The following is a 10,977-nucleotide window of genomic DNA, read 5'->3' on the forward strand; positions in this document are numbered from 1 at the left end:
CTCTCTCTCTCTCTCTATTTTTTTCATAAAAGGGAATCCCCATGTTTACAAGTTAAAATCCAAAATGCACAAGTGGTCAGTTCCCAATTCTATGACCCATGGACATCTGTGGGCCTGGGTGTTCCTGGGGAATCGGCAGAGCTGGGAGCAGTGAGCCAAGCCTGCCCTAGGCAGAAAGGAATTCTCCAGTGAGGGAACAGCCCGCGAGCAGGCCTGCGTAGCCTCCAGTGCTGCTCTGCCCGGGCCGCCAGCACTCGACTTCCCCTGGTTTTATGAGCTGCATTTTGACTGCATTGCTTTGAGGCGGGTCCACTGGAAATGTCTCATAAAAAGTGGGATATGAATCTTCTTCATTTTGTCTTTAAGAGAAATAAGTCTGTTATCTGAGATGGGCAAACCCAGCCCAAACCTGATCATCAAGAAACAAGAAATTCTCTGTGTCCTTAGAGTAGGGAGAAAGGCCTAGAATAACATACAGCTTTGGCATCTGACCCGGAGAACTTAAGTGAAGGGGTGGATCCAGCGGCCCTGACTCCCAGGTCAGTCTCCAGGTGGCAGGTGGTACTGGGCGGGGCTAGATGTGTCCTCATTTCCACTCCAGGTGCCAGATCAGTAGATGGACTTTTTCTGTCTCCTTGTCATTTGGAAGTTTTAATTTGGTAGAAGCTCCAAAGTGAACCTTCGATGGAAAAAGTTCGCACATGAGATGTGTGTGTCTTCCCTCTGGCTTTTGCCATGACCGCTGAGTTGGCTGCAGCTCCAGGGGTCTGATGGGAGGCTTGCTTTATTCCCAGCTGGAGTTGTCTTTCTTCTGTCACCTGGGTATTATGGGCCGCATCATGTTGCCCCAAATTCGTATACTGAAGTCTCAACCAGTCCCTCAGAATGTGTCTTTGCAGAGAGGAACTCTAATGAGATAATTAAGCTAAAATGAGGTCTTTAGGGTGGGCCCTAATGCTTTTAAGAAGAGTAGGTGGGGCAGAGACAGGTAGACACCCGGAGGAGAGAACCCTGGGAAGACATAGGGAGAAGGCGCCATCCATCGGCAAGCCAAGGAGACTCCACCTGCCAGCAACTTGATCTTGGACTTATAGGGTCAGAAGGGTGAGAACCCAGGTTACTGTTGGTTAAGCGCCCACTCTGTGGTGCCTTGTTACAGCAGCCTGAGTCCCACGACAGCGACTTTTCTGCGCTGTGAAACACGTGCCCTGTGTTTCTCTTAGTAGACTCTTCATATTGGTTTTAGTTGAAAACAGACTTTTCCGGAGAAAGATATTCAAAATGCTTTTGTTTTGCAAGTTTCTTTACCATCAGATGTGCAGTAAGTCACTTTCCTGAAATAAACCCTGTGTATGCTGAAGGGCATTGCACAGCTCTGACCCAGGAGGCCGCTGTTCCCTGTGGCTGTGGGCTAACCAGTCTGTCTGGGAGGAAATACTGCCCTAGTCTGTGAAGTTCATCTAGGGCCTGCGGGTCCAACACATTCTTAAAGAGCTTCCAGCCAGACAAACAACATCCTATGTGGGACAGTTTTCGTTTAGGTCTTTTGCCTTTTAAGTTCATTCACAAATATCATTTGATTGGGTCATGGAAGAATAAACTGGATTTTTTTTTTTTTTTGACAGGCAGAGTAGACAGTGAGAGAGAGAGACAGAGAGAAACGTCTTCCTTTACTGTTGGTTCACCCCACAATGGCCGCTGCAGCCGGTGTGCTTTGGCCAGCGCACGGCAGTGATCTGAAGCCAGGAGCCAGGTGCTTCTGGTCTCCCATGCGGGTGCAGGGCCCAAGGACATGGGCCATCCTCCACTGTACTCCCAGGCCACAGCAGGGAGCTGGACAGGAAGAGGGGCAACCGGGACAGAATCCGGCGCCCCGACGGGGACTAGGATCCGGTGTGCCAGCACCGCCGCGGCGCCAGCACAAACTGGATTTTAAAAAAGGGCAGCCTCCTGTGGGTGTTTGGTCTGGAGGTGAAGACGTTGCTTGGCAAGCCCACATCCCATCTTGGAGTGCTTGGGATCGAGTCCCGCCTCTGCTCCTGACCCCAGCTTCCTGCCAATGTGCAACCTGGGAGGCAGTGCACAATGGTCCGTGTACTTGGGTCCTTGCCACCCACAAGGGAGGCTCAGACTCAGTTCCTGTCTCCCAGCTCTGGGGCTTGGCCCACGCTGGACTGTTGTGGGTATTGGGCGCATCAGGAGATAGGAAATCAATCAATCAATCTCCCCCTCTCAAATAAATAAAATAAAAAAAAAAGAGTCACTAGTCACCACCTGCTGTTTAAGGTTCTCAGATTCTTATGGGGTTTTTCTTTAATATTAAGATTCTGATTGTCTTTCTCACAGTTGCAGGGGGTTGGAATATGGTGTCTGACATCTAGAAAGCGCGGGATGTGAGTTCCATTTGGCCACAGCAGTGGACTCTCCGAGGGAGGGCTTTTCTGGATCAAGGGCACACACTTGAGGGGTGAGAGTCTTGGAGCCTTTGGGGCTCTCCATGTGCGGGAAGCAGAGCAGCTTACACAGTCAACCCCGTGGCACAGCCTGTGTCTCCTACACTGCTGCCGCCATGGAGTGTGGACCCCTGGTATCACAGACGGGTGACCATCACCCCAAACCAACCCATGGAGCCAACCCAGCGGCAGTTGGCTGCTTGCCATCCCACAGCCACAACAAGAGGAATGAATGAGTAGCTCGTTTTTCCCATCAACTTTGTTGGGTGTCATGTATGTGAAGGAATCAAGGTCAGTGGATGTTTAATCACCCATCTTTTCAAAACCACGTCTGGACCAGAAAAGCCTGGCCAGTTAAGAAGATTCCCAGTTAAGGGGCTCCCAGGCACTGCAGGCACTTTTCGTTCCGGCTATCAATACAATGGAGAGGTTTTCAACTTCTCTGCATTCACTTATTTATATGGGTAAGGAATAAGTTAAGGAACACTTCACCTCAAACACAGATTGTTTTTATTTTAGCTAAGCAAATGTTTCAGTTCCATATATATTTTTGAATTTCCATCAATGTCAAACACGATTTTTTCTTTCTTCTTAAAAAAAAAAAAGGGTTTACAAGCACTTTTACAGCACTCAAGGAAAAGTAGGCTGAGGGCTCCTAATAATAATTTTCCTTTTCAAAAACATCCATCAGACCAAAATAAAATCATTTTAATTAACTCCTTCCTGAGTAACTAAAACCTTGGAATGTGCTGAAAGGTTATAATAAATAAGGCAGTCAGAGATCAACTAGCTTACAATGCATTTTTTTTTAAATTAAACTATGTAAAATGTACAATATATTTCATGAAGTACAAACTGGGTTGGGCTCAGGGCCAAAGCAATGCTGTCACGTGTGCCACAGAAACGGATGAGGTGCCTCGCCTCTCAGGACCTCGAGGCTGCTTGCTGGGACACATCGACCGCCGTCCCCACCAGTCAGTCACTGAGCGCATCTTCTGCTGTGGGGAGGCGTCGATCGCTGCTGGAAAGGAGCAGCTCTGAACACACAGGAGAAAGGGCGCGGCCGGACCTGCAACGGGGGAAGGCGTTTTGGAAGGACCGACCGTCCCGATGTCCTGACAGCAGTGGAGAACGCTTGGCCAACTCTGCGTCCGGTGGGACCGCACGCGAGTCACCGAATCCTCATGCTGTATATGACGTTTCCTGGGAACGACTCACAAGGTACCAGGCAGCAGTTCTTGCATTTGTTTCAAAGGTGACAGCTGTTCTCCAGGTTGTCTTTCAAAGGGTGCCTAAGGATAGGGCCCTGGTCTCCATGAACGGGACAAAGGACTTTGCTCCTCTAGGAACCTTTCCCCTGCTCACTTCCCCACCCCAGGCTGCTGAGGCAACATGGAGGCCCACAAGGGCCCAGGCGCTGGACCTTGTGTCCCTGCGGCCCCAGCCTTCCTGGGACCCCCGAGGGCTGCAGCCGTCCTAACGCATCGCGTGACAAAGGAGCTCTGGCACACATTTGACCGGTTCCAAAGGTCTTGCCTTCTATCTTGGCTACAGTCCCATTTTAGCAAAAGAAGAAAAGATCCTAGAGAGACTTACTGGTATCTGAAAAGTGGCACCTGCGTGGTTTGTGTAAAGCCAATGTCTTCTTTACTATGGGGTGCCCCAACTCAACTCCGCCAGTGCCATAGAAGGGCTGCTTCTAGGGGAAAAACACAGAGTAGACAAAACTGGTTGCCAGTGACTCTCCTGCTGCTGCCATGGCACCACAGCCCCTCAGCTGGCTGCTAAGGAGAACACTTGTTTTCAGGATTTTGTTTTTAAGGTAAAAATCTTTCAGAACGCAAACAAATAGGTTTCTGATGATTGGATCAAGGCATCATTGACCGGTAGAGACAAGAGATATTTTGGGGCAATGGAACTGCCCAACTGCTACTTGGCTTGCACCAGGGGCAGCTTCGGTTTCTTACTTTTGCCCTTCCTCTTTGATGGCCCTGCTCAGGGTTCCTGGGAGTGGGCAGTTTGCATACAGAGGGACTGCGGTTTTGCTGCTTGCACAGAACTCAGGACTGCTGTTTACATAAAGCAGGTGCCTCGTAGGGGACTAGCAGGTACTATAGTCCCCAGTGGCAGTACTGGCCAGGGGTGGCACTGATGGTTTGTGCACCGTTGGTGCTTGCACATCAGACTTCTGCCACAGGTGTCAGATGCCAGAGCTAAACTGGTTCCGGAACTCCCCCTTAAAGCAATGTTGGGGAGGAAGATGTTTTGGATTGAGCACAAAGGTCAAGACCACACCCTTTTCCTGAAGCCACATGCCCCCAGAGTTTATCTGTCTTGCCTACTTTCTTCCTCAACCAGCAAATAAATGCTTTCCACTGCTGTGCTATTTTGATGCCTGTCAGAACGGTGCTTGCAAATGGAAGGTCTCAAGGAGCTTGCCATACACTGACTTTGACCTTGATCGGTCGGGGACACAGCACAAGCCAACTGGCTCTTGTTGAGACAAGAACACTGCTCTTGCTGCGAATGTCCTCTATAGAGGCAAATTCCACCCAGGTCGGGCAACCACTTAACCAGGGCTATCCCCCCTCTTGGTGTCCTTATCTGTCTTACCTTCTCCTCCTAGATCCTTCTAGAATAGACCCCCTGGTCTCTGGAGTGGTTTTGTGGTTCTGCTGAAATATACTAGGCTGGGTGCATCCTATGACCGAGGGAATATTTTTCCAAGTTGTTTTACAAATGCTAAGTTTTAGGGCCCTGGACTGTGAGCTGCATTTGTTCCCCTTCTCACATCAAACTGGGGTAGGGTGGGAAGCTATTCAATGACAAGATGCCTGTGACGGAGCCTTCTAATGTACCCGGGAAAGATCCAAGGAACCAAGGAAAAAAACACAGAATAAAATTAAACAAATAAAACCCGCAAAACCGGGCATCTCCCAATGAGCCCCACAAGTGGGAATGATCTGCTCTGAGAAATGCAGATGAGCAGTAATTTAGTCCCAAGGACTTTTCTTCCCCTAACAAAAGACCTTCTGGAATAGGGAGATGCAACCACGGAGGCCACGCGGTGCTGGCGTCACCTCTTATAAATATCTTCTAGCCACTTCTCATCGTCTTGCTCCTCATCGTCAATCGGCTCCTCGGTTTCCAGTGGAGATGGGATAAAGAACTGTGGTCTCAGAGCGGGCTTGCTGACGTGAGACTTGAGTCCAAACTTGCGCTTCAGCAGGTGGAACTGCTCTTTGATGTAATGGTAGAACTCGTACTCGTATCTCATTCGCTGGTAGAGGATCTGCACAGCCTCGGGAGAGGGCACGGTCTTCTTCACGGTCACAGTCATGTTGCCAAGTTTCCTATGTTCTGGAAAAGAACCAGGGTTGCATATCAGCCATCGTCCGCAATGCTTTAGCTTGGAAGGAATAAGCTGCATTACCTGCACGGTGCTGGCAGCACCCACGAAACAAAACAAGTATCTGAGCAAGAAGGGGAAAGAGAGGGTCTCTGGGAATATTTGGAAAGCTCGGTCCACAGTTTAGGTGTTAATATCGATGTCCATTGACCAAACCTAAACAACCTATTTTTCTTTTTCATGGGGTGTGGACCATGTGATTTGATCATAACTCACTTGCTAACTCTAAGTTATATAAGCTTTTGAATTGCAAAAATATATCCATTTTCCCTCTTTTTTCAGTATCTCTAGTTAGATGAACAAAAGGGTCTTATCTTCAGAAGGGGGAACACAGCACTGTGTCACTACTTTCTAGTGGTCATGGTGTTTGTAAAAAATTTAAAATACTTCACAGAAAGTGTAATTCACTATGCATTTGTCAACAGATAGAGGAAAGATTGTTAGATTTCTTAAATATAATTTTGACTATTGTAAATTTTACAATGTTTTATTTTGTGGTAAAATATATATAATTAAAGCCTGCTAAATTTTATACTAATGCTTAGTCACCTAAAATATTATGTTTTTATATTCAATGCTTATTAACATAAAGTTATATAGATAACATTAACTTACAAGCAAGGGGTGCTAATGACATTCACAATGTTGAACAATCATCACCATCATTTCCAAACCCTTTTTATCAGGGCAAAGACTATGAACCTATTAAATAATAATGCAGTCTTTCCCCTCTCTCCCCAAGTAATGTGTAATACACTTGGTGTCTATGAATTTGCCTACTGTAAGTACCTCCTATAAGTGGAATCATACAATATTTGTCCTTACTGGTCTAGTTTATTTCATTATGCACTGGGTTTTTAATGCCCATCTATGTTATATCAGGACATCATTCCTTTTTATGGCTTGGCCTGTTTCACTTTTTGGCTGTTATGATGGACACTTGCATACAAGTATCTGTTTGCATTCTTATTACCAATTCCTTTGGTATAAGTGGAGGAGTAGAATTGCTCGGTCATAGGATGACTGTATTTAAGAACTTTTTGAGGAACTGCAAACTGTTTTCCATAGTGGTTGCACTATTTTATATTCCTAGCTACAATGCATGAGGATTCCTACTTCTCTACATCTTCTCCTACAACTGTTACTTTCCTCTGTGTGTAGTTACTGCTATCCCAGTGAGTGTGAAGTAATGTCTCCTTCTGGTTTTGATTTGCATTTCCCTAATGACTAATGGTCTTTTTACATGCTTGTTGGCCATGTCTACACGTTCTCTGAGAAATGTCTATTCAGGTCCTTGCCCACTTTTGAATTAGGTTCTTTGCTTTGTGGTAGTTGAGTTGTAGAGGTTCTTTATACATTCTGGAGACTTTGTAAATCTATCAGGAATATGATTTGCTAGTATTTTCCCCACTCCATAGGTGTCTTTGCACTCTGATAGTCTTCTCTGATAGACAAAAGTTTTTAATTTTAATGAAGATAATTTCATCTATTTTCTTCTCTTGCCACTTGCCTTATGGTGTTATTATATAAGAAACCACTGCCAAAGCCAAGACCATGATTTGCCCCTTTATTTTTTTAACTAAAGCTTTTGCCATCAAATTTGAGTAGGTGCATAATTTACGAAATATAGCTCCAAACGGCTGTTTCAAAAATCAGATTCACAAGAAAGTACAAAGAATTTCCTTTTTGAAGATATTTCATACACTTTCTGAAGGCTCCAGTAGCAATTTTAAAGAAGGAATTAAACAAATTGTCTGGGTGGCAGCCTCACTGAAATAAGGGTGCTGGTTTTCAAACTGACTCTCTTGAAAGGCGTAACACACACTTGGTTATACCAGTTCTAGAATTTTTGTTAAGGAACTTGGCAGAGACTCTTCTAAAATGGGTTCACAATGGAACATTTAATCCTGTCTGTCGTCTCTGCAGATATAACCCTTGCTAATCTGGGGTGGGTCACGTTCATGGCCTTAAGTATAGACATTCCTTTGTGTTTTTCTATGAGAGCAAACAAAATCTTTTGAAAGACAAGTCATAAACAGTATCAAGCTAAACACTGAGAGGCAGAGGAAAAATAATTCACTAACTTCCAGTTTTCTACCATCTCTTCCTCTCCAAGCACTGTAAAATATGTGGAGTTTTATCATCTCATACCCCACCCCCCTACCACAAAGAATTTAAGATTCCTGTGATTTTAAAATAAATCCATTCATTAAATTATTTGGCCCTATCTGCTCCAAAAAGATTCTATAGAATTTGACAAAATCTATATGCCACTATTAACTACGAAGCTGGAGAACCGAGCAAAGGGAGGATGTGGGCAGAAAAAGGAGGAGAATGGTCAGTGTTGGGGGGTAATTATTTCTCTCTCCCCACGTGGAAGGATCTCCGTGGGGCTGCACTCTTGGCCTTTTGCCCCAGTCCCTCTTAAGCCAAGCACCAGGGATTGAGCATTTGAGTGTGTCTCTGGGACTGGGGCTGAGAAGGTGTCCCCTCTAGGTGCATGCACCTGTTCTCAGGGAGGGGGCTTACCTAACTCAGGAAGGTGAATTACCAGTGCAGCTCTCCTCACACCCAGGCTGCATCCTCCCACCTCACTTGTTCTGGGGGCGAGGCTCACATTCAGATCTCCATGTCTATGTGTGTATTTCTCAATGGGTTTGGAACCCAGGCAGAGAAAAATGGGTGTTATTTATTAGCCCCCAGACCCTAGAGGCAATAACACAAAACATATGTTGGATGTCCTACCTACTTGGGCAGGAGGTAGGTCAAGAGTTTGACTCCAGCTCTAAAATGTGATGTATTGGAGAGAAATGGACATTGTGAGAGTCGATGATTGTTTATAGCCCTTGTCTCTTCTGTTGAAGAACAGTGGTTTTTTTTTTTTCCTTCATATTATTTGTTGACCATTGTACTTAGTGTAAGGTTAACTATATGATCATTAAGTAAACTGAAAATAGACCTTTGTAAAAATTAAGAGTGGGAATGTGAGAGGGAGGAGAAAGAAGGGTTGGAGCTTGGGTGGGAGGGAGAGTAGAGGGGCAGTTATGTTCTTAAATCTGTACACAGGAAACACATGCAACTTGTATAAAATTTTTAAAAAAATAGTTTGACTCTAGACCTTCTAGAAGCAAAAAAAAAAAAAGGATTTAACAATTTACATGGCTCTTAATGGAAAATAATGTATTCACAAATATTCCTACTTAGGAAATCATAAAGAAATGTCTTGCATTTGTTTTCATAAGAAAAAGCCATGAAACAATGAGAAGCATTTAAATAGCCTCTTTAGAGTAAATTCAGCCATGACTTTCAGGGTGGTAGGCTAATCCTCCACCTGCTGCACTGGCATCCCACACAGGCTCTTATTCATGTCTCGGCCACTCCACTTCGGACCCAGCTCCCTGCTAATGAACCCGGAAAAGCAGTGGAAGATGGCCCAAGTACTTGGGCCTCTGCACTCACATGAGAGACCCAGAAGACGCTCCTGGCTCCTGGCTTTGGCCTGGCCCAGTTTCAGCTGTTGTGGCTATTTGGGGAGTGAATCAGTGGATGGAAGATCTCTCTCTCTCTCTCTCTTTTTCTCTCTCTGTAACTCTGTCTTTCAAATAAACAAATCTTTTAAAAAATGGAATTAAAGGACAAACTTATTTTGGTGTAAAAAATCTTACAATTTAGACATAGTGTTTTTCACAGTATGCATTTCCACAAACTTTTTTTTTAAAGATTTATTTTATTTATTTGAAAGACAGAGTTACAGAGAGAGGTAGAGACAGAGAGTCTTCTATCCACTGGTTCACTCCTTAGATGGCTACAATGGCCTGAGCTGAGCAGATCCGAAGCAGGAGCCAGGAACCAGGAAACTCCCTCTGGGTTCCCCATGTGGGTGCAGGGGTCCAAGGACCCGGGCCATCCTCTACTACCTTCCCAGGCCATAGCAGAGAGCTGGATTGAAGAGGCGCAGCTAGGACTTGAACCGGTGCCCAGATGGGATGTCCGCGCTTCAGGCCAGGGCTTTAACCCACTGTGCCACAGTGCCGGCCCCTCCGCAGACTTTTGAAAGTCCCTGCATACTTTGTTTATTCTGAAAAGGATTGGTCCCAGTGTAATGAGTGAATTCTGGAGTTATTTTATGTGCTGGCCAGGTATGGAGTCACAAAAATTGCAGCAGTGAGAGGGAAGGACTTGGATTTATGTTTTATGAAAGAGAAGGGGCCTAATAGGGCCTGGAACTTCGATGGAATTCCATTCAAACAAGTTATGGAGATGGCCCAAGGGGGCAAGTATAGGGAGCCTGGGTCTTTGAAAAGAAGTCATTTGGTATTGATTGCTTCTACTGCGGGCCTAAGGGCCTGTTGTTTTTAGGTTGCAACAATAATTTCCTAAAAATATAAAAACATACAGCAAGTATAATCAAATAAATGCCATGAACACAAAGCCATCCAAGAAATCGCCATTGACTTTTTAACCCACAGCAAAGTAACCTCCTAAACTAGTCTTCAAGGTAAACAGGTTGAAAATGTTGGTCTATATGATGGGTTATTAGCTTTAAGACAGGTAGGACTTTGAGTAAGATTTTTTAAAGTAAATGCATGACGGACTTATGCATTTTGTTTGATCGTGATTTGGTAATTGGGTCAACTGCTATAAAGCTTTTCCTAGTACACAATAAAACTCTCTTCTGTGCATTGTTCTCTACGGCTGAGGGAGGGGTGTTGGGAGAGGGACAAAGCAAATACTGGGCTCTGTTAAAAGGGATAGCATGTCCTCAAGTACAAGTGCAAGGAACCAGGACATATTTACATGATTAACTGATTTGTCAAGAGGTGGCAACAGTCCCAGCTGAGCCTGACCCTTATCATGTGCTGTACAGTGTCAGCCACGTTTGGTGAGGACTAAGGCGTAGCAAGCAATGAGCTAAGCATTTATACACTGACTCCTCATGACAGCCCCTTGACTGATGGAAGAGCCATCTTATAGACGAGGAAGCTGAGGCTGAGCAGGACGGTGACTGGTTCAAGGTCATGCAGCTAGGATATTGCAGAGGCAGCCGACTGTGGTGCCTGTGCTGTGTTGTTTTATTTTAAGAAAGGTCAGCAACCTTATTACTGTTCCTTACAG

General features: G+C 45.3%; 1 protein-coding gene and 1 long non-coding RNA gene across 4 annotated transcripts in view; one reads left to right on the forward strand and one right to left on the reverse strand.

Moving 5' to 3' along the window:
• LOC149126425 (uncharacterized) overlaps nucleotides 1–10,977 on the forward strand; it is an 84,914-nt gene that overhangs the window by 61,477 nt on the left and 12,460 nt on the right. The window lies entirely within an intron of this gene.
• UST (uronyl 2-sulfotransferase) overlaps nucleotides 1–10,977 on the reverse strand; it is a 337,883-nt gene that overhangs the window by 23,882 nt on the left and 303,024 nt on the right. For 2 of the 3 annotated variants that reach the window (XM_051836817.3, XM_089333647.1), the window contains one exon: nucleotides 2,941–5,813. The exons of the other annotated variant lie outside the window; for it this stretch is intronic. In XM_051836817.3, coding sequence (XP_051692777.1) covers nucleotides 5,530–5,813 — 284 coding nt within the window. In that variant the 3' untranslated portion in view covers nucleotides 2,941–5,529. Of the gene's footprint in view, nucleotides 1–2,940; nucleotides 5,814–10,977 lie in introns of those variants that run through there. 3 annotated transcript variants of the gene reach the window in all.

This window comes from Oryctolagus cuniculus, chromosome 5, assembly GCF_051225735.1.
Source record: "Oryctolagus cuniculus isolate XC-2025 breed Fujian yellow rabbit chromosome 5, ASM5122573v1, whole genome shotgun sequence".
NCBI lineage: Eukaryota > Metazoa > Chordata > Mammalia > Lagomorpha > Leporidae > Oryctolagus > Oryctolagus cuniculus.